Source organism: Capsicum annuum, chromosome 11 (genome assembly GCF_002878395.1).
Source record: "Capsicum annuum cultivar UCD-10X-F1 chromosome 11, UCD10Xv1.1, whole genome shotgun sequence".
NCBI classification, from domain to species: Eukaryota; Viridiplantae; Streptophyta; class Magnoliopsida; order Solanales; family Solanaceae; genus Capsicum; species Capsicum annuum.
Window position 1 is genome coordinate 107,342,251 of NC_061121.1, and position 24,955 is coordinate 107,367,205.

General features: G+C 34.8%; 1 protein-coding gene across 8 annotated transcripts in view; it reads left to right on the forward strand.

Annotated features, from left to right (window-relative positions):
- LOC107847400 (protein-tyrosine-phosphatase MKP1-like) overlaps nucleotides 1-24,662 on the forward strand; it is a 43,386-nt gene extending 18,724 nt beyond the window's left edge. For 2 of the 8 annotated variants that reach the window (XM_047398886.1, XM_047398888.1), the window contains 5 exons: nucleotides 454-513; nucleotides 20,509-20,583; nucleotides 21,167-21,223; nucleotides 21,307-23,952; nucleotides 24,168-24,662. In XM_047398886.1, the coding sequence (XP_047254842.1) occupies nucleotides 21,454-23,952; nucleotides 24,168-24,257 (2,589 nt within the window). In that variant the 5' untranslated portion in view covers nucleotides 454-513; nucleotides 20,509-20,583; nucleotides 21,167-21,223; nucleotides 21,307-21,453 and the 3' untranslated portion in view covers nucleotides 24,258-24,662. Of the gene's footprint in view, nucleotides 1-453; nucleotides 514-20,134; nucleotides 20,426-20,508; nucleotides 20,584-21,166; nucleotides 21,224-21,306; nucleotides 23,953-24,167 lie in introns of those variants that run through there. The other 6 variants (XM_016691616.2, XM_047398887.1, XM_047398889.1 and 3 more) reach the window with 4 other exon arrangements.
- Nucleotides 24,663-24,955: the final 293 nt, after the last annotated feature.

Below are 24,955 nucleotides of genomic sequence, written 5' to 3' on the forward strand. Positions count from 1 at the left end.
TTCAAAGTATCAAAAATGCAGTGGCGACCGAAATAACAATCTCAAAGATTAATTGAACTAAGTGATGAAAGTTCTCTCTTATCAGGTGGTATCCTAGGGGCATAAGCCTATCATGGGTTGATCCCTATTTATGTGTTTACGGATGGTATCCGAGGGGCATAAGCCTATCATGGGTCGATCCCAGTTGATATGTACTGGAGGCAGCCTAATGGTCACAGTACAGTACAGTAATGATTACAAAAATGATAAGAACGAAGGTAAAGTGATTGAATAAATACCATGTACAGGTTGTCATAAGTTCTAGTAAGTGTGGTCCACTCCTATTACGATTTATTCACTTGTTTCTGATTTCTATAGAGCTCCTATATCATATGTGATTATCTACAGCTTTACATACTCAGTACATATTTCGTACTGATGTCCCCCATGGGGGACCTGCATTTCATACTGCAGGCACAGGTACCTCAGCTCATACACCGCACAAGTAGGAGCTAGGATATCCAGCTGCTTTTGGTGAGCTCTAGTTTGCTTCGGGGCCTTCCGTGTCATATCCAGTCACTTTTGGTATTGTATAAAAGTTAGTTATATGGCGGGGTGTATCCCGACCTTAGTTAAACTCTGTGTATTGTCTAGAGGCTTTGTAGACCTAATGTACAGTCAAGGTGGTGTTTTGTTAATAGACGTGATGGCTCCGATGGCCAAGTATTGTATATACATATATATATGTGATCGAGCTTATACAGGTGATTATTTCCTTTTATATACGACATGATGCTGTCCGAATTTTGGGTTGTCATAGAGGTATGCATGGGAAGTATAAGGTTATGAGCTGGTTCTCCCAGGCCTCCTCGGTTACGGGTGCCAGTCTGCCCCAATAGGATTTGAGGCATGACAGAATTGAATCCAGGAAAGCATGGTTTAATAAGTTGATGGATCCAAAGGATGAGGGATTGAGTTGAACTCTTAGGTATTCCAAAGAATGCTTGGTAGTGTAGAGTGTGCAATAGAAATTAGTGATGGTATTGGCAATGTCTCTTTTCTGGTAGTACCAGATGCCATTCCCATCAGTGAGAGAGTTTATTCTTCTCCTTGAGGGATTTAATTATTCTCCTTCTCCTCCTTTTGAGAGTGGAGGTATGGAACAACCTAGTGTTGGAGTCTCCCTCCATTAGACATGAAATCCTGGAGTTCAGCTTCCATGATTCATTCTCTATATTGAGTATTGGATTGAATTCTTAAAGAAAAGTCTATTCTAGGCCATGGAGGAAAAAGATGATGGGCTAGTTTTAGGAAGCCTGAATTCCAGCTAGCTTTGCAAGCAAGTGCTTCTTTTTCTGGAAGATGTTCCCAAAAGTGCTCTTGTTTCAGTCTTTGGCCTTGTCTCAAAATTAGAGGTAGCACTGGTGAGGTTAGAGCAGTTAAGAAAGGAGGCCCTTACAAGATTAGGAAAGTCAATGTGACTAAGCGACATGGACTCCACCCTAAATGGTTTGTTCTGGTTCTTGGGGGAAGCCCAAGTTTAGGAGCAAAGGGAAGTGGTCTGAGTGGGTTCTTGTGAGGTGAGTAATAGAAGACTCTGGGAATAAATAGATCTAATTGTCATTGGCGAGGCACCTATCAAGTATTTCAAGGATTAGACTCTATCTACTCCTGTACCTCATATTAGACCAGGTATACTTACTCCCCCTGAACCCGAGGTCAATAAGATTACAATGGTTGATACATTTCTAGAATTGGTTGGTTCTATTGAGGTTTATCCTATTGCCACCAAATTTCTTAGTAGCTCTTAGGATTTCATTGAAGTCTACACCTACCAACTAACTTTTTTCACTAATAGAAATGATGCTGTTAGAGAAGGAAGAGAGATGGTCCTAAAGATCAAGCCTAGAGATGAAGTATGTACAAGCATATATAATACTAATAAACTAGGAAGAAAAGAGGAACTAACCTTAAAAGAGGCATGAATTGCCTGAGAAGAGATGGAGACAGTGTTAATAGAGATGGAGTCATCTTTCCTTATTATAGCTAGCCCACCTGAGTTCCCCACAGCTACAGACTGGATGTGGCATTGAAAACCCAATTCATCACACAAATCCTAATGGTCAGTCATCCTAGTTTCCAGCAGATCAAGGATGATAGGCTAATAGATGTTGACCATGGATTTATAATGCTTCCCGATTCTTAGCCCCCTAGTATTCTAAACAATGCAGCTTTGTGAAGGTTGGTGGGGTTTTGTAGCAATCTCCTTCCCCTTCCCCTTGGAGTTAGAGGTTTCTTCTATTGATGAGGCTTTTCTCTTCTTATTTAGAGGAGTTATTTTGACTGAGAGCTTTTCTTCTTTCATACAGTTTAGAATATTTACCTTTAGGCTTAGTTTGGTTAGGCCCTGAGGTATTAGGATGATTACCATCTCCTAAATAGCTCTATGAACTCTAAATTTATGCATCCTTCAAGGGTTAGAGCTTCTGTTCTTGGAATTGTTATCTGAGATAGAATCTTTTGTATTTCCCTATTATATACTCTTAGAGCTTCAGAGTAGTCTCTCTTTCTACCCTCTTTAGAAGCGATGAGGATATGGTTAGGGGCAGTATCAGGGATTGACTAGGGAATCCCTGGTTTCCCCCAGAGGGCTTTGCAAAAACTGGTCCTTGAAGCATTAAATTTAGGTTTTGGAGATGCAAAGAAAGGTAGGTTGGTAGATAGATGGTTTATGATGTTGGAAAGGAGAGTAGGTGTCAAGTCCTCCAGGGCAAAGGATTTGATCGCCTAGAAGAGAGTTGTCATCCATAATTGGTCGCATAGGTCGATAGCCCATGATTTAGAAATTCCATTGCTAATTAAGCCCGGTACCTTGGGTCCTAAATTAGGATGGCTATTTTTCTCCCTTCCCACTCTAAGTGCAATGAAACAGTTTGGTTGGATAGGCAAATCTCCAACCAGGAGGCTGATTGGTGGGTTGAAGGAAGTGGTTGTGTTGATATGGTTAATGAGTTGGCATTTGTTGAGGGATCCATGGTTTGTTTCTTGTTTAGACTCAACCATGAATTCCTCCAGGTATATAGCCTTAGAGGTCACACTGACGGGGAGCTGTAGAGTTCCACCATTGGGAACTCTAGCAGTATTAAATACAATGTCCATGCTTGGGATAGTTCCCGTCACATCTCTATGGAAAGTGGAAAGGCCTCCCGCCGTCAGGAGCTTAGGTTCATGATTTCCAGAGTCTAGGTGGCATGTGGGGGGGGCCCATTCTGAAGGCTCTTTTCTTTTTAACTCAAAGGAGTTCGGAGGTGCAGAATTGTTAAAAGCTTTTTGAATTAAAAGCTGGGCATTGGGCTCTTTGACAAGGGATTGGGCTCCCAATTTTTTTGGGCCTTTAGTAGGTAAGAAGCACTTTGTTGAGGCATTTACCTTGGGGTCTGTTGGTCCATTATTTTTTTGACCCACCCCATGGGCCTCCAAGGCTAGATCAGGTTTCGGCCCAGCAATAGTCTTACTTTGGGCTTCAGCTTGAAGAGACTGAAAGGTCCCTCTATGGACAGGCCATCATCCCTACGGTCAATGGGGACGGGGAGAGAGGATCCTTCTTAAGGGGGCTCCAGCGAGGTAGGGTTAACAAACTACCTGATGGTGCATCGAATATTTTAACCTTGACGATCGGTGGTGTGTCGTTAGTCCCTTTAGGGTTCTTTGCCAGCAATTTCTTTCTCCTCACAAATGAGATAGTTTGTCAGTCCTATTCTTTTTTTCTCGTCTCAACCAGTGTCGCCGATGTACTTGCCTCATTTGAGGAATTTTCTTAATTTAATTTGATGGTTTAATGGCAACTGTGGTTACGTAGCCTAGGCGCCCACATAATTTGCACAGAAGGACTTCCCCTATGTAAAGAAAGAGCTGTGAATGGTTCCCAATGGTCATTGAGGATGAAACAGGGGTGTCCAAAGGGAATTGGACATAGATCCTCGCATATCTTCCCCTCAGAGTAGCTGAAGTGCAAGCGTCCATTTTTAATAGCTTCCCTATTTTTCTCCCTATTCTCTGAAGAATGGCCGCATCGTAGAATTCTGTTGGTAGATGTGGCAGCCTAACCTAAATCGCAGTTGAGTCTATCTTGGACTCCCTTGGTACGAAATTTGGTTCCCATTTTCTCACAGAAATAAAGCATCCGGCAACGAACCAAGTTCCACCATGCAAGGTTGTTGATTGGTTCTCCAGCTTAGTGAATTTTATAGAAACCCATGCCTAGATCTATGAGGTATAGTGGCTCAGAGGGTTTTCAAATATCCTCTAGTTTTCTTTTTAGTTATTGATGATTGAACTTCATTTTGACTGCCTTGATGATGATTGAAAGGCTCCAGGGTACATAAAGACGTTGTTTGTCTTCTTCAGTTAGGTTAATTGAGTTGGCGTTTTCTGTTTCTTGGTTGTTATTTGAGAGATCCACCCCCAATGAGGATGTTGGGGTTTGGATAGTCCCAATTGTGATATCTTTGTAAGATAGAGGAACATCTTCCATTTGGATTTTATTAAGGGGAGCCCGATTTGGGTGGTTTGGGGGGAGGGACGGAGTAAGTGTCTCATCCATGGCTTGGGTTTTTTGCCTTGTTTTGAGGGGGTAGAAATTTTAGTGAGAAGGGGTTCTTTCTCTCTCTAAAACCGATTTTGTTATGTTAATTTTTTTATTTTACATCTAATATAGCGTGGAGTAACAATACGTGAATTAAACACCAAAAGACAAAAATACCATGTGCCTTTTTATCAAATACATCATTAATATATTTTCAATTTTGTTAAATTTAAAGAATAAATTTATATTATATATCGTATCCTATTTATCCCATTTTAAGTATAATGAATCAAACATTTGATAAAAATATGTTTGTATTTATTATCCTTACATTATCAATTCCTCTATAAATAATGGGATAACTATATGGCTTAGCAAATATAGGCCCCTAATTATCTTATTTAGCCTAAATTTTTATTAATTACAATTCATGCCCCCCTCTTTTCTATTAATTATCCCTAGTTATAATTCATAGCTTTCTTTTTTTCTCTCTTTCTCTATTTTCTATTACTCTCCTTTTTTCAGTTTTTTCTTCATTTTTTCTTCTTCTTTTTTCTCTTTCTTTTTTCTTTTTTCACTTTTTTTCTTTTTATTTTTTCTTTTTATTTTTTTTCCTTTTCATTTTTTCTCCTATTCTTTCTTTTTTTGTATTTTTTTTCTCTCATTTTTTGTTGTTGTTATTGTTGTATTTTATATTTTATATATTTTTTTATATTTTATACTTATTTGGATCATTCTATATTAAATAAATTTATTATTTGTAGTTGAATAGTTTAACCAAGAATATGTAATTTATTATTTGTATTTGTATACAAAAAAGTATAAGGATTAATTATATTTATTTGGGTCTTAAATATATAATTATGCAATGTGTCATTCAATGCAAATGTATCGATAGTATTTGTACGTCAAATTTATCATTTGTATTTGTATATAAGTAAGTATTATTTGTATGTGTATGGTTCAAGTTGTATAAACATGTATCATTTGATGCAAATATAATATTTGTATTTGTATAATTTATCATTATATAAATACAAGTATTCGTAGAAAGAAAAATAAAAATTCTTTTACAATTGTTTAAAAATACAAATGATTTTGTCAATTACAAACAAATGAAACAAATTAAATTACAAATAAAAATACAATATACGGTCAACTTACAAATATAAATACAAAATAGTTCTTTAAAAATATAAGTGCATCGATAACCCTTCTACCGGCATAACTCATAAGCAACTGGATAAAATACATAAATCTGAATGAATTAAGTGAAAGATGACTCTTTTCTGAATCTGATCAATATATAACTAAATTAAAATGATTACAACTCCGCTTTCATAAAACAATACTGGAATCAAATACACTAACTCTACTGACTATCTATGAAGCCTCTACTAGTATTGACTATAGGTAGCCGAGCCATGACCCCCAACTATACCAAATCAATACGATTGAATAAAGAAAATATAATACTGCTCAAACTATACGACTGACTCGAGCCCTTGAATCAAGAGGACTCATCACCTGCTGACTGGAAACTGCAAACTGTCTGAATATGGTAGGCGTGCTACAACTGAATTGATACCTACATTATGAGATAATGTAGCACATAGACATATCTATATATCAGTACTTTGAGGATGTACTAAGTATATGGGGGTGAATTCATAAGTAAAAACATCATCTCATTATCATAATTTGTAAAATAACGCATGCTAAATGTAACTGACTCACATAAGCTGGAATTTCTGAAATACTGAAATCTGAAATCATGAATAGCAAATCAAACTTTATAAGTCTAGTGATTCATAACATTTAGTTCTAAAAGTTGTACTTGTATTTTATTTTTAAATCATACTGTCGAAGTATAGAAAGGATTCACTCTAAATTCTGAAATTTGAAGGCTGAAATCTGTAGCTAATATCTTTCTGTACAGCATAATCTGAGTACACTTTGTGAGCATTTACACTTAGTTTTTTAAAAGCTTTCTATTATTTTTTTTTTTTGAGAAACTGTTCTGAAAATCTTTACCATTAAGCTGTAAAGAAAACACTTTATCTTAAGGGAATTTTTTCAAAACTTTTTTGTACTAGTAGGAAAATACTCAAAACTTTTTATTTACTTTTACTAGCAGGGAATTCTTTTAAACACTGTTCTACAAGGGAAAATACTTTCTCAAAAACTTATCTGTAAGGGAGGTTCTTCTAACCGACATAAATTATGCGAGCTACATGGAGTCCAATGTCTCATCCTCCTAAGGAAGAAACCTCACATTGGGGAGAGGTGTCATACTCTTGCTAGAGAGTATAACCTACTTTCCATGTGATCGATCACAAGCTAAATCTATCATCCATATAAAAATGAAAATAATCTCATAATCTGTACCTACGTTGGTGTGTAGTTCTATGGAAGATAGGGCATGCTAATCCCACACTTCCCGCTCGGTGCTAAATGCTACTCCCTTTTTATTTGCTACGCTCATTCTATTAAAAATCCACTTTAAAACTTGCATAAGGGTTTATTATAAAACCAGTTAGGCATTTATTTGAATCAATCTATAAATGAAGTTATTTTGCTTTCTGAAATCTATAATAAATCTGTAAAGTGGATTCCAAAACTTATCTAAGGATCAAAAGATCAAAGTTTTACTGAAAAACTATAAATAATCTGATAATAGGATGCTTAGAGCATCATCATCTTTCTTGAAATAATAACATTAAATCTTAGAGTAATAACCCATGCTTCATTCTCATGTCAAAACATCATAATTATCATGCTTGATATAGAAAATAATGATAATTCATCTCAAAGTCTGTAAACTACTGAAATAGGCATGAAAATATGAAAATAGACATGCAATTCAACTTCTAAAATACTTGAAATCTCAAAATCTTGTAAAGAGCAATAATGGGTATGAACCCTAATTCAAAACTCATGAATAATCATTCAAAATCATATAAATTTAATAAAAAATTAGTTTTGGGCACAAGGATGGAAGAAATAAACCCCACATACCTTGATTGAAGATTAGATGAAGAAAATTGATCTATGAATTTCTATTTAAGTTCTTGAAGATGGATTCTTGATTATCTTGCCTTAGGAATCCTCAATTTGGAGCTTTCTTGGAGAATCTATGGAGGATTTTTGATTTCTTGGAGAAGAAGCTTTGGATCTTTAGGGTTTTTCTTTTAGAGAGAATGGATGAAATTGGGCATAAAGTGCTTAAAATAGGCTTAAATCCTATGTTTGAACGGATGGGGGATTAGGAATTGACCAAAATACCCTCTTTAAACTTCTAACGGGACTGGAAAACATAACATTTTTTCAAATTGGGTGGATACTGCAACGCGCCACTATCGCGGTGGCTTATTGGAATTGGACAACTGGGAACTGAGCAGACTCAGCGACGCGCCACCATCGCGGTGCCCCTTTGGAATGTCATTTTGGCCACCTCTGCGACACATCATTATCGCGAAGGCTCATTGGAAATTGACAAATGTGAAATGGGACTCCTCCGCGATGCGCCATAATCGCGGAGCTTCACTGGAAAGAAACAATTGTGATTTATGCCTTCTCTGCGATGAGCTGAGAGTCCAGGTGGCACACTGTCAACTTAAAAATGCTCTACCTTCTCAACCGAGTGTCGGATTTGGGCGAATTTGGTATTGATGGAAAGATTATTCAATTCCCCGCATAATGGAAACTCGAAATCTTAAAAATTTCATATACATAAAATGGTATTCATTTTTTAAGCTAGTCTTTAACATTCTAGGGGCAAATTTAAGCTAGAAAAAAGTACGGAGTATTACAATATCTCTCCCTTGGGAATATTTGTCCTCGAATGTGGCTAATTAGGCTGAAATTACTGAGGAATCTGAGGCTATAAGTTATCAATCATAACTAAAATAAATTGTATGACTGAATCCCAATGTAGTGAGCTACTGAACTGATTTGTGAGTGCATGAACTTACATGAAAATAGCTATATGGCTGAGATAGAAACGAGAGAGTCAACTTATGAGTAATCATTACTTTAGGCGGGATCTAATTTCGTGAGAAAAAGATGAAAGGTTTATGACATGAAAACTCCATGAAAACTCTGAGCATTACAACATCTCCCCCTTGGGATCGTTCGTCCCCGAATGATACTAATTTGGCTGAAATACTAGGAAAAAACTAAGATGATATGCAGGATACTTATGAACTGAATCATAAATTAACATCTGAATCTGAAACTGATGCATGATGCATATACTGAATTGAATGCACAATTTACATGGATGTGAACAAACTACCTCTTGAAATGGCTATACTCATGAAATTGTAGGTAGTAAGACTAGACTAAATTGGAAGATGGAAAACTATGGAAATTTGTCTGTCGGACTATTAAGCTGGATTTCTGGCTATATGGACTGAATCATACTAAACGCTCATACTCAGATGGAGTATTTCTCCAACACTCTTCTAAGAAATTTCTAATGCTATTAGGGAGTAAATAACTTTGTACATGATTTGAACAAAACATTTGAATAAGAAATCACAACATTGCTACCACTCTATAGCATGGAACATAGATCTATAAATCATAAGCTAGGATAGAATTACTAGGCCTTAGGCAATGCAACTTCTTACTTTCAAGCTTAGCAACACTTCTCAAATACTCCCTCAATTATATTGTTCCCCTCAAATACCATACTCATTTGATTCAACTTATAAATCTCATATGGGCATTGATAAATCCGTCTACTAAAGTCTAAACTGAACTAAATCCTCTCATCGTGGTCAACCCTTACTCGGAATCATGAGGTACTCACATAACACCATAATACTAGTCTGAACCATAGATTCAATACCCCAAGCATTGTCACAACTACTCACTCAAGGATGATTTTCTTATTACTTTAATAACTAAATTCAACCTCTTACTAGAAGTCCATTAATGCATAACACACCTATCCTTTTTTATACCAACATGACGTTCAAGCCTATCTTCATAACCACACGTGCACTTCTAAACAAATACACATAAGAGCATCTTTCTCATGTTCTCTAATTTCTTTATCAATAACAACTTCCATGCAATGTTCAATTCTTAGGAAGACACACATAAAATATTCTCAACTAACCAAGTCATACACAAGAAAATAAACTTCATCTCAAAATTCTTTCAAACTTATAGATATACATAAAACTAGCATACAACCATCTTTCCCAACATAACATATTTACTCTCTCCTATCTACGTAACTGTACATCATTACTATCTTGACCTAAGGAAAGGTCACTAAAAGGTTAGAATACCAGGGCCTGAAACATAAAGGAATACCAGGCATAACTTGACACTTTACTGAGGCCTGGGGAATAGAGTGTTCACGACATGGATTCAGTAAAGAGATCTAATCTGAGGACATACATGATATAGATCTGAATTTCATTGATCGCTAAGAGTGTTTCCTGAGTACTGGAAATGAACATACTGTAAAGCATAAGTACGTAAGTCATGAGTTGCATGACCTAAATTTTGGAGTTCATAACTTTATGGAATATGATTCGAACTGCTGAATGAACTGGAACTCCTCATACTAGGAACTGGGAGAGTACATGATCCTGTATTAATTACATGAACATGACCTATGATCATGCAACTAACACACAAGGCATGAGTAGATATTGGGATAACTGAAGCACAAATACCAAAATAAGAATGGGTTGAGCCTCATCCCCACTCTCTTATGTTCTATAACATGCTGGCATCTCTACTAGAATCTGAGAGCTTGACTTAGTCACTTGTTCTATCATCTCTCCTTTAGTTTTAAGCCATCATTCTAAGTCCGAAGAACCCTTTACTAAACTCTAAACTAGACTACACTCACTGCACTCTGGAGTCTGGAATACAATAATACACACAAATAATAACTTACTCTGAAAGACTACACGTGAAAGTGTAAAACCCACTTCTAATACTTCCTTTTGGGGTACAACTTTATCTTTCTACAGCCCCACTAATCATCATATAATATCTTGAACACTTACTAACTTAGAATCTTCATGAGTATCACCACATCCTGAATTCACACCATCTAGAGCTTCAACTCTTATTTCTATTCGCTCATTCTTCAAAGATTCAAACTTAGATTCTGACACTTAACACGGATATCTTCAACCTTTAAGAAACTATGTTGCTTCCATCATAGCCTACTAATATTGCATCTCTAATCCTATATTTCTAAACCATGAGAATCAAGATCATACAATAGGGCTCAACATCATCTATTCATAACTCAACTCCTTAACTTAGCCATTAAGAACATCATATACTATATAACTAGTCTCTTTCCTCTTAGCAACTCAAAGGTACTACTAACCACACACAACACATAATAACCTTAGAAGATAATGTAACCCTATATCACCTTGGGCATGCTTCTTCATCATGCATATAACACCATACTTAATTATGAATTAAAATGGACTCAAACTCTTGCACATACTGTTCAAGCCTACTAGATCACTTCCATATAACTAGCACCACTAACCAAGAAATCATTACATCCACCTTGATGGCCATCAACTGTTCAAAATTAATATCTAGTGCTAAACATGATTTAAGAACCCACCTTACGTACTATTCTCACTTGGAGGCTATAAAATAAACATCAAGAAGCACTAGTCCACTAGAACTTCATAATAATAATGGTCAGTTAAAATGACCTATCTCATTATAATCCATTAGCACATACTAATTTTACACGTCACAACTATTTACCCATCTATACACTTAAATTACGATTATAGCTCTATAGGTTTTAACTAAACTCCTTTGTGTAACCTCAAGGGAAGCCAAAATTAATGATACTAAACCACTAAATACTTTATTAATATCTTATACTTTTCTAATACAATAAATACCATCAACAACTCCTTCCGTACTTCAAGAAGACAATAATTCACCGTAACTGATAACTCTTCCTGCACCCTCTACTAAACTAACACATAAGGACATATCAATTTAACGCATCTCAATAACATACACAAGTTTTATCTCTATACTTTCAATCTCTATCAATCTTCATTCGGACTTTCTTGTCGCTACTCTTCTATACCCATACTTCTAACCATAATAAGGTTCTACTATTCATAAATCATAACATTGAAGTCCACGATACCCCTCCAATGCATACTTTATTTAATAGTCTAGGTTCATACTATCTTCTCTCATGAGCACTATCTGTATTGAAGGAATAATGAGGAATCTGAATATATATCTAATTCTGTCTCAACTGAACAACTCATAGGGATGAGGACATAACTTTCAACTTGAGGGACTTATGACACACTAGAGGGCTCCTCTCAAGGTCTTTATGTGACTTTTAAAACTTTTGTTAGACAATCTGAGAGCATTATCTAGGGAGAAACTTGGAACTGGCTAATCGTATTATCTCAAGAATAAGTCATAGATGAGGAATTTTAGGGTATCATATGAATAGATAGGAGATTCTGAGAGAATAACTTTACTACACGATCTAGAGTAGGAAAGAGGGGAAAATTTTTCTTAAATGCCCTGTAGCCACTCGAAGAAAAGTACAGACATCTTCGTACCGTTCCGCAAGACTCTACTAGACATAGCTTCATAGACACCCTAGGACACTTGAACTCTATGCTCTAATACCAAGTTTGTAACACCCTAAAAATGGGTTTCGAGACGTCACACTGTGCTTATGACCACAAGTGGCCCCAAGCTAACCTGTCTACTGGCATAACTCATAAGAAACTGGATAAAATACATAAATCTAAATGAAATAAGTGAAAGATGACTTTTTTCTTAATTTGATCAATATATAATTAAATTAAAATAATTACAACTCCGCTTTTACCAAATAATACTGGAATCAAATACACTAACTCTACTACCTGCCTATGAAGCCTTTACTAGTATTGACTATAGGTAGCCGAGCCATGACCCCCAACTATCCCAAATCAATATGACTGAATAAATAAAATATAATACTGCTCAAACTATATGACTGACTCAAGCCCTTGAATCAAGAGGACTCATCACCTGTTGACTGGAAACTACAAACTGTCTGAATATAGTATGCATGCTACAACTGAACTGATACCTACACTATGAGATAATGTAGCACATAGACATATCTATAGATCAGTACTTTGAGGATGTACTAAGTATATAGGAGTGAATGCATAAGTAAAAATATCATCTCACATAAGCTGGAATTTCTGAAATACTGAAATCTGAAATCATGAATAGCAAATCAAACTTTATAAATCTAGTGAGTCATAACATTTAGTTCTAAAAGTTGTACTTGTATTCTATCTTTAAATTATACTGTCGAAGTATAGAAAGGATTCACTCTAAATTCTGGAATTTGAAGGCTGAAATCTGTAGCTAATATCTTTCTGTACAGCATAATCTGAGTAAACTTTGTGAGCATTTACACTTAGTTTTCTAAAAACTTTCTATTATTCTTTTCTGAGAAACTGTTCTGAAAATCTTTATCATTAAGCGGTAAAGAAAACACTTTATCTTAAGGGAATTCTTTCAAAGTCTTTCTATACTAGTAGGGAAATACTCAAAACTGTTTATTTACTTTTACTAGCAGGGAATTCTTTTAAAAATTATTCTTCAAAGGAAAATACTTTCTCTAAAACTTATCTTTAAGGGAGGTTCTTCTAACCGACATAAACCATGCAAGCTACATATAGTCCAACGTCTCGTCCTCCTAAAGAAGAAACCTCACGTTGGGGAGAGGTGTCATACTCTTACTAGGGAGTATAATCTACTTTTCATGTGATCGATCACAAGCTAAATCTGTCATCCTTATAGAAATGGGAATAATCTCATAATTTGTACCTATGTTGGCTACGTAGTTCTATGGAAGATAGGGCACGCTAATTCCACACTTCCCGCTCGGTGCTAAATACTACTCCTTTTTTATTTGCTACGCTCATTCTGTTGGAAATCTACTTTAAAACTTGCATAAGGTTTTATTATGAAACCAGTTATGCATTTATCTGAATCAATCTGTAAATGAAGCTATTTTACTTTCTAAAATCTATAATAAATCTGTAAAGTGGATTCCAAAACTTATCTGAGGATCAAAAGATCAAAGCATTATTGAAAAACTATAAATAATCTGATAATAGGATGCTTAGAGCATCATCATCTTTCTTGAAATAATAACATTAAATCTTAGAGTAATAACCCATGCTTCATTCTCATGTCAAAACATCATAATTATCATGCTTGATATTGAAAACAATGATAATTCATCTCAAAATCTGTAAATTACTGTAATAGGCATGAAAATATGAAAATAGACATGCAATTCAACTTCTAAAATACTTGAAATCTCAAAATCTTGGAAAGAGCAATAATAGGTATGAACCCTAATTCAAAACTCATGAATAATCATTCAAAATCATATAACTTTTAATAAAAACTTGATGTTGGGCACAAGGATGGAAGAAAATCCTTGTTCATAAACACCACATACCTTGATTGAAAATTAGATGAAGAAACTTGATCTATGGATTCCTATTTGAGTTCTTGAAGATGGATTCTTGATTATCTTGCCTTGAAAATCCTCAATTTAGAGCTTTCTTGGAGAATCTATGGAGGATTTTTGATTTCTTGGAGAAGAAGTTTTGGAGCTTTAGGGTTTTTCTTTGAGAGAGAATGGATGAAATTGGGCATAAGTGCTTAGAATAGGCTTAAATCTTATGTTTGGACAGATTAGGGGCTTGGTAATTGACCAAATAACCCTCTTTAAACTTCTAAACAAAACTGAAAAATGTAACATTTTTTGCACTGGGTGGCCACCACGATGCACCACTATCGCGGTGGCTTACTGGAATTGGACAATTGGGAACTGGGCAGACTCCGCGACGCGCCACCATTGCGGTGCCCCTTTGAAATGTCATTTTGACCACCTCTACGATGCACCATTATCATAAAGGCTCACTGAAAATTGACAAATGTAAAATAGGACTCCTCTGCGACGCGCCATGATCGCGAAGCTTCATTGAAAAATGAAAATTGTGATTTTTGCCTTCTCCGTGACGCATTGAGAGTCCAAGTGGCACACTGTCAACTTAAAAATGCTCTAATTTCTCAACTGAGTGTCGGATTTGAACAAATTTGGTATTGAAGGAAAGCTTATTCAATTTCCCATACAATGGAAAGTTAAAATCTTGAAAATTCCCTATGCATAAAATGGCATTCATTTTTTAAGCTAGTCCTTGACATTCTAGGAGCAAATTTAAGTTAGGAAAAAGTACGGGGTATTATAATTTTTGTGAGCGTTTGACCATGAGAATCCAATATTTCACTTTATTCAAATTTTTAAAGTTAAATGGAGTTTTTTTTTTTGTTAATAAGTTAAATAGAGTTGAAGTTGTGCTTGAACATACATTTTTCAAAAATCTTTAGAATTGAATGTATTTTTTAATAAGATTTATATCCTCAATTTCTAAAAGCTGAAAAAAATCTCAACTTGACTAGTTTATTTAAAACATACAATCAAATATTTTTTCTTTAGAAAATAATATCTCAAAATAGATAGTCACATTATAATGTCATAGATTAGATTTTACGTACAAGCTACTATACATTATTTTTTCATTGTATTTAAAATTTTAAAGTTGGAGTTGTGTTTTATTATAGTTTTTACAAATTGTGTTTAGTTGTTTGAATGTGCTTTTCTTGAGAAGCGTGAAATTAATTTAAATGCGGTCATTTTTAATTTTTTTTAAAATGTAATGAAAGTGAATAAATTTTAGTGTTATCCAAGTTCCAAACAAAACTTCAAGTTATTGTTAAAACTGTCATGATTTGATAATCAAATAAAGTGAAAAATTCTCATGGTCAAACAAATCCGTTTAACTTTGAAAACAAAAATAAGTTATTTTTGGGATGATCTTGACTACTATAAATTTAATGTGACATTTGTTTACTCTTACTAAAGGTCTGAATCTAAATAGTTCCAACCTTAGGCCATTAAATGTATTTAGTTTCATTAAGATTTAATCTATTAATTGGTCTGAATAGTTCTTAACCATTAAGATCTTGAACAAGGTAATGTCATTAAAAAGTATTCTTGTGTAGATAATATTAACTACCACTCTATTCATAATTACTAGCACCAACCACTACCACCACTAGCATTGTCAGCCACTATTACAATCATCAACTTCCATTATTATTTTCAGTCAACATTACCATTGTCAATCCCCAACTACCTCTGCAATCACAACTACCATTGCAATCATCGCTGCTATCAACCACTATCACTAGTGGCTACCATACATTTCACCTCCATAATTATGATTGTATTCGTTGATACAACCATCATCATCATTGTTGTCATCACTACCACTATCAACTACTACAATAATTACAACCAATTTCTATTACCAACCAACTGCATTGTCACAAGTAGCATTATCATTAACTACCACCAATATATCGTCAACTACTCACCACTATCGTTCATTGTCATTATGGGTGCCACCATTGCCACAGTAATCACTATTGTTGCCACACCCATCATCATTATCTACTGCTACCACATACGCCATCACTATCAGCCACAACTACAATTACAATCAACTCAATCATTACAACTAGCACTATTGCATGTTGTCACCAATACATCGTTAACAACCACACCATTTTTAGTTATTGTTGTCATCGTAGTTGCCACCGCCACCACCATCATTATCTCCACTATTAGTCACTATTACCATCATTGTAGAACTTTAATTAGTCACCTCTACCATTATAATTCACAACTAGCACTATCAATAACTCTCTGTAATGACCTGTTCAATCATTACTGAAAATCTCTGTGACAAAAGCATAATAATCTCATTCATCATAAGTTATAGGATCAATTTTATAGTATGATAGTGCATTGTACATGGACAAAGGTCATACAATAACCTAACACAAAGTTAAATTGAAAGTGTTCTCACCGATTGAGTTCCGAGCTATGTTTAAACAAGGGTTAACTTCAAATAAGCATATCTCCTACAATATAAAGATTTATAGGATCCAGTATCCACCAAATGAAAGGTATTTGAGTCTTATCTTCTAAGCATTTGATCATTCATTAATCCTCTTTTGAAATAAAATGTTATAATCGTTTTACTGAATACTATCTGGACTAAAAAATTAACCATCACAACGATACTGCTGTAGGGATAATTTTACTGTTGTAATGGTAATTAGGCAGCTTTTAATTCAATGATTTTTTATTTTTAACTCAACAACTTCATCCCAAAGTTATAGAGGGACGATTTTCCAACTTCTTGGGTGAAAAATCTTTATTGAGGTAAATTCTTCCGTCATCTTCATTTAAATCTTTTAACATTTTAGAATCATTATAACAATCTTTAATGATAGAATTCTTGGGGACTTGAACTCTGCATTCATGGTATTTTGGGAATAACCTATGGGTTGTGTTAATATCACCTAGAATTACTTCTAGATTGTTAAGTAACGATTTCTACTATGAATTCGAGATTCTAAAATATAAATTTTGATTCTTGAGAACCTTAAATTCAATAAAAATGAAGTATTTACCTTTGAAATTTCTTTAACGGAGATGAATTAATTATGATAGAACTAGTTAAAGTTTAATAGACCTTGTGTAATGATTTAGGCCATGAATAAGGACAAAATTAGTGGATTGAATTTTTAAAGTAGCTATTCAAAGAGTAAATTATTAATTACTTTTATAATTGTTTGATTTCTAGATTATTGGGCTAATAGAAGCATGAAGGAAAGAAAAGAACAGCCTCGATACGGCTTGCTTGTTTCAATATTTTCAGTCGAGTCAGATTATGATTTAATGTGTAGTAAACTTGAATTAGTCACTACAATAACTATACTTAACAAAATACTTCATGTCTAGGTCTACGTGTATGGTGGTTATATGAATAAACTTAAAAATAATATAATAATAATATAATTATGTATTGTTATATTTTGTATGAATCCCTTGATGGGTATTTATATTTGTATGACTTACTTGAGGATTTATAGAGTTTAATATGTGAATGTGAATAATACTAGAAGAATTGGGTGACCTTCTAATCTATAGAACCAATCCTCGATAGCTTAAAAGGGGTGAACCTAAATATGAGATATTCTTGCTAGAAGATAATTAGAATGATTGATTGTGATAAGAGAATATGATAATATAACGAAACCTAAAGTCAAGTTTTATTAAGTTCTAGAAATTAAGATGTGTAAATGTGTATGACTTTGGTTAGAATTATAAGTTGAATAGCGATGAATGGTTGAATGATCGATTAAAGAGGATAGTTCCTTGAACTTAGTGATGACTTGAATGTAAGGATTACTAGTTAATAACTGAATTCATTGGTTTCAATATGAATAAAAGAGAGTTAGATTGATGAGTGAAATAGGATGATGAATTAGAGTGTAGATATCAATTCTAGTAGGATGTGTACTCCTAAAATTGATACTGTTTGATTAGGCTTCGAATATGTTTGTAATTAATGATTGGATTGATAATGTTCATTTGAGTTAGTGGTGAATTAGCCTTCGGACATAGTTATAAGTAAGTGGTGAATTAGCATTCGGACATAGTTGTGATTTCATATGTTAGTGGGTATTCGTTGTTTACTTAGAATGATGAGCTTATTGGTTGTTGACTGCATTTACTTGGTTATCATTAATTATGAGTTCTGTTTTGATCGATGTCTGTATCTAATTTCAAATTGTAATTTGCCTTCAGGCATTACTTATAATTATTGACTACATCTTGCATTTACATTGATAGTGTTGATGATATTGAGATTATGATGTTCATGATGTTGAATTATATTAATGATGATGATAATAAGATGACATTAATGATGATATTGAGATCATGATGCTGAGAATGATTTTGAGATGAGAAAGAGATGATACATACATCTTACATACATACATTTATTATATGCATTTGAATGCACATTTACATTTATATGTGGTTGATGGTTATTTGAGTGGACCAAGTTATGTTAATAACATATTATGATTTCTTGTGTGGACCGATTATTTGATAAGATATTATATTTTTTAAGTAGACTGGTTATGTTGATGGATATGGTTTGACATTGTAGCAAAGTGTGAATATTAGGCACGTCCTAGATTATATATAAATATTGTTCCTCTATGCATAGAGTTATAAACTTGATGTATATTACAGTGTCCTTTATTTTAAAGTTGTTGAGGCCAGTAATTATCTTGGTTATTGTAATTTTGACGATTAATGAGAGAGAGAGAAGTATATAGAATTCTTGTAATAAGGTAAGTGCATAAAAATTGTGGTTAAATTAATTTATAGAATATAGTTAGCTAGTCACGTCTAAAGGATAACTGAATAATACTATAATAAAAGAAAGGCTGTGAAGTTGGAAGTTGAAGTAGGTTAAGTATGTTTAATTATTTAACCAGTATGCTTGGTATGATTTCTTATTATTTGTTATATGTTATTATATATTTCTTGCTCGGGAAATGGCACCTATCAGTACATATGGTTGTACTGATACAACACTTACTATATCTTCATTTGGGAATATAGGTATTTTGCATGCCAATTGGAGTTTCTATATTATTCTTCTGTAGCTCTTGACATCCTACTCATACATAGATGTGTCTCAATTCCTTCTTCCATTGATTTAGTGCTCTTGCACCGATTTAAACTAGGTTATGAGAAATTTGTGTTTTAATTTTTGCAATATAATTGTGTAATGAAATCTGTTGGATAAGAAAGTCTTCTTTTATTTAAGAGACTAATTATATTTGAAACTGTTTATTATATCTTATGCACTTAATTGAATGGTTCTTCTATCTAGGATAGAGTTGGATAGATGTCCGCACAATCCGTAATTTAGATCATGACACTCTCTTACACATCATCAACTATCAATACCAATATTGCCAAATACTAACATCAACTAATTTCACTATCACAACAATCACCATCATTACGACAATCATTGCAACATCAACCACCTCTACCCTCATAACAATCCCCACCACAACTATTAACCACTAACACCAACCACTACCACCATATCCACCACAATAAACTAACTCTATTGTCACTAGGAAACATAACTGTTTTATTTTTTTTATTGAATAATAATTGTACTTTATTAAAATTACATTTTCTTAGTATTTAATTAATTTTTTATTTGAATTGTATATTTATTATATTTACAAATAAATAAATTATATGCATTCAGATGTTAAAAAATAAATAATTTATATTATTTAGAGAACAAGTTGAGAATAAGTTATCCTGAAATTAATTATTTAGTGATTAGTTATTTTGGGACAAGTGATTCCACCATATATATATATATATATATATATATATATATGATAACTTATTTCAGCATTATGATATAAAATGGTGAGATAAATAATTTCAGGGAATAACTAATACCCTAAATTAAATATAAATAAATAATTTTAAATTTATCTCAAAATAATTATACTTTATACCTCTCACCAAATTGACTTGAGTGTTTAAATCCATAGAGAACATAAATTCACTATTCAGATGTTTTAATTTTAATGAAAATAAATGAAGCTTAAAATAAAGTTTCCATCCAGGAAAAATGATCAAATGATGAGGTGGAGGTTTGACCAATTCTGTTCTAAGTGTATAAACTGCCAACCTGTCATTTTCACTTTTTGTTTGGCTTACTTGCGACTCCCCTCTTTCCCTAATCCTCTTCTTCCTTCTTCTTTACAATACAACTCTATCCTTTTTTCATTTTCTCTCTGTGTTCATTGATCAAACAACTTTTATAATTGGTAATTTCTCAATTTATTTATTTTTTCATTTTTTCTCCTTTATCTTTCATCGTTAATTATTTTCTTTTGTAAGTTTTTTGCAGTAATTTTTTCTGGGGTTTTCAAGAATCAAGTATTTGCTACAAGCACGCCAACGACCAGAATATTTTTTCCTTTCAGTGAGTTTCTTTTACTACTGTTGTTTTTTTCTATTAATTATTATTTTATGCAATTCAACAGCTTGAATATTTGAATGGAGTTCTTTTTAAATTTTTTATTCTTTCACGTTGAATTTGTGTCCCCATCCATGATAGCCGTTGTTTCTGGACGTTTACCAAGTCGGCTTCATGTTTGATTTGGTCTTGTTTTTCTTCCTTAAACGTGTAGAAAATTAGACAAGTATGTTCAAAGGGTTTTAGGTGTGGAAAATGTCATTAAGTTTGAATCTTTCAGTTGTTGTTGTTTGTGTGCTTTAACTTTGAACGTCCACAAAAGGGAATTTCCATGCTTTTTCAAGGATCTTCATGTGTGTTCCTTTGAATTCTAGATAAAAAGTTACTAGTTATTTTTACACCTCAGTTTCAGTTTTGATGCTTTTCCTTTTTTTTTTTTTTGGTTTCAACTTTAAGCAGCCACAAAAACAGACATTTTAAGCTTCTTGTTAGTTTTAGCAGAATGATCTTCATGTGGGTTTCTTGAATTCTTGAGAAAATGTTTAGCTTTTTCACCTCAAGTTCACTTTTGATGAGTTCCTTGTTTCAGTTTTGAGCAGCCATAAAAGAGAAAGCTTCTTGTTCGTTTTCCTAGAGTAGTCCTCATGTGAGTTTCTTGAATCTCAGACAAAAATTTGATCTTTTTTACCTCAAGTTCACTTTTTGATGATTTCGTTGTGTTTCTTATAGGTATAGGTGATCTGGGTTGTCATTGGATTTCTTGGATTTCAGTTTAGACTACGGTGTCTTGTCTCTATGGTCAGCACATCACAAATTGAGCATTTCTTGAACACACCCACCCTGTATGGATGTAAGTGGTTACTTTGAAGTTTAGAAATGTTGGGGGTAGATGAGAAGGATAGGGGACCTGGTGGGAATCGAAAATCATATGCACGGTCTATTTCGTGGTCTGATAGGTCCCCTACCAAGTCCAGTGCAAAACCGCAATGGAACAGTAAAGCACGGGCTTGTTTGCCACCCCTTCAGCCTCTTTCGATTACTAGACCAAGTGCTGAGGAATGGCCTTGCGCTGGATCAGATGATCTTGGTGTATGGCCTAATCCCTCTACTCCAGGTGTTAGGCTTGGATCCATCAGCGCACTCGAAGGTTCAGCTAAGAAGCAGGCTCCACGAGAATTTGAATTCAGGAAGGATAAGCTTGCTTTCTTCAATAAGGAATGTTCTAAGATTGTGGATCACATTTATTTAGGAAGTGATACTGTGGCAAAGAATCGAGATATTCTCCGTGAGAATGGAATCACTCATGTCTTAAACTGTGTAGGGTTTAGTTGTCCGGAATACTTCAAGGATGATCTTGTGTACAAGACACTTTGGCTGCAGGATAGCCCAACCGAGGACATCACAAGTATTCTTTATGATGTCTTTGATTATTTTGAAGATGTTCGTGAACAAGGTGGGAGAGTCTTTGTACACTGCTTCCAAGGGGTGTCCCGATCAGCCTCCTTGGTTATTGCATATCTTATGTGGAAAGAGGGGTTGAGCTTTGAAGATGCATTCCAGCATGTCAAAGCTGCAAGAGGAGTGACAAATCCAAATATGGGTTTTGCTTGCCAACTGTTGCAGTGCCAGAAACGAGTGCATGCCTTACCTGTAAGTCCGACTTCTGTGCTAAGGATGTACAGGATGGCACCTCACTCCCCATATGATCCCCTTCATTTGGTGCCAAAACTGCTGAGTGAGCCAGGAGCTGAAGGACTCGATTCTCGTGGAGCTTTCCTTGTTCTTATTCCTTCTGCTATATACGTGTGGATAGGGAAGCATTGTACCTCTGTAATGTCAGATAACGCCAGGGCTGCAGCCTTTCAGGTAGTCCGCTATGAGAAGGCCCAAGGTCCTGTGTTAATTATCAATGAAGGCAAAGAGCCTTCTGATTTTTGGAGTGCTGTTAGCCATGAAAGCGTCTTTTCTGGTGGTTGTGGCAAAGAAAAGACCAAGGTGGAAGCAAGTTTCTTAGCTAGAAATGACCTGATTACTGATAATATCAGCCAGTATATCGGTCAAAAGAATGAATATGATCTTGATTTTGAAATTTTCTGCAAAGCACTTGACGGTGGGGTTGTTCCACCTTTTCCATTATCAGGTTCTGAATCTGAAACATGTCTTCCTGCAAGACAGAATGGATGGAGTAGATTGAGACGGAAGTTTTCCAGTGGAATAATGAAAGAATTTATCACAGCTTCCAAGTTATACAGTCATACTGGCCAAACGAGTCCTGTACTTGATAAGATCGACACTAGTAAAGAACTCTCTCCTGCTTTGCCTTCATCACCTTCAAGTCCTCGGGGTAGATCACCAGATTCCTTCTCTTCTTACGCAACCAGCAGTCCAAGTTGGACAAAGGATCCTTGTAGGGATGTGGGAAACCCTGATCTTGATTCAGAGCCTGTGCTATCTCCATCACCTTCATTTAGCTCACTTGATTCTCTCTCTTGTTTTCTTGTTAATAAACCAAAGTCTAATACCACATCCCCCTCACTCTCACCTTCAACCTCAGATTACTCCAGTTCTTTTACCTTTTCTCCTTCATCTTCTAATTGGTCTGATTTGGCATACCTATCTGCACAGCCTTCACCTACAAGATTTGAATATGGGGATCCTAATTCTGTGAAGAATGATTTCTTCAAAGGAAGTTCATCTTTACTTTGTAAAGGAACACCCCTTCCAGCAGCAGAGGAAGCATTTCCAACCAGTCGTGCTCTTAGACGGGCAAACAGTTGCTTACAGTACAAAGAAGCCTTCCCTTCACTAGCAGAACGTAGAGGCAGTCATCCTCCTCCTATGATGATGTTACGTTCCAATGATGACTCCGCTCAAATTTCAGTGAAGTTGGTGAGAACATCATCATTTTCTCTTCCTAATTCTGTGGACAATACAATTAAGTGTGTTGAGTGCGACAACCTTAATGACGGAGATTTTGTTGATACTAGTAAAGAGGAGGTAATGTTAGATGCTGAGAATTCGATCACTGACAATCAACTCAAAACTGGAAATCAACCTGAAGATGTATCTGGCAGTTTCGATGACCTTCCAATTGACTTAGGTCTTTACCAATGGCCTTCTGTGCATAAATTAGGCTTGGCTTCTGGGGTTTTCGATTCAAGGTCTGTCTATATCATAATCATTCCTGACTTGAGTTTAGATGAAAATAGATCCAGTAGTTTGTACATCTGGATAGGGCGTGATGTGCAATGGAAGGAAAGTCCAGATCAAGTGATCAACAATGATTCCATGTGTGAAGATAGTCATGTCCATTGGGAAAAAGTTGGACTCAATTTTCTTATTCAGAAGGGCCTGGCCACTAGCTCTCTAGTTCAGGTACTTATTCTGCATCTTTTTATTAAAATGAAACAGAATTGGTAACGTGTGATCTTTCCTTACGTGTTTTTTGTTACTTACTTTAATAGATGCAAGGTCCTTAGCTTAAATTTATGAAGTGGAATGTCTGTGGACATTGATCTAGTTGTGCATGTGCATTGTCATTTTTTTACAAATGATCAATTAAAACTTTTTGTTATTTGACTCGAATGCAGATAGTGAAAGAAGGTGAGGAACCTGAGCAGCTTCTTAAGCATCTGCCCGGTTTCTCATTTGAGAAGGCATTAGATGTTGGGGTCAAGTAGGTTCCATAAAAATGTCGCGGATACCATCTGAGGGATACAAATCTTTGCTTTAGTCCTTCTGTCAAGGATCTTGGTTAATGAGCATCCCAGGCAGTAAAAGTCGAAGGTTTCTGCTTGAGTGATGTTGAATGATACAAGGAGAGGATATATAAATTTCTCTCGCAGGACATGTTCAAGGAACAAATTGCTGTATAGGAGTTGTTAAATAAGTATATATACTGCTCTTGTTGAAAAATAAGTATACTGGTCCCTTTTCCCCGTCCATGCCATCTAGCACCAAAAGGTGTGGTAGCCCTGCATTGGGACATTTAGCATTGTTACATGCCCAAATTCTCTTAAATGTTTTCATCATAAATTGTTCAATGAAAGATTGGGGCTTGTTTGGCTCCGCAACTTCTTCAGTCATTATCGGAATGAACGTGCTTGGGTGACAAAGATATCAACTGTCTTAAAACTGTGTCTTCGTTATGTAAACTTTGAATACACTTGAGCTTTGGCGGGGACAATATTTGGTTGAACTTGAAAAATTAGAATAATTACAGTTAAGGTTGAAAAGAAGTTTTAGAAATTCTGTACGTGAATCTCACTATTTTCACGTTCGATTTTCTTCAAACAAAATTTTCAATAGTCTACAGAAGTTGAAGTTGAGCACTTAGGTGGTACTCCGTATTTCAATTTTTTGTTTTTTGAGAACTTCG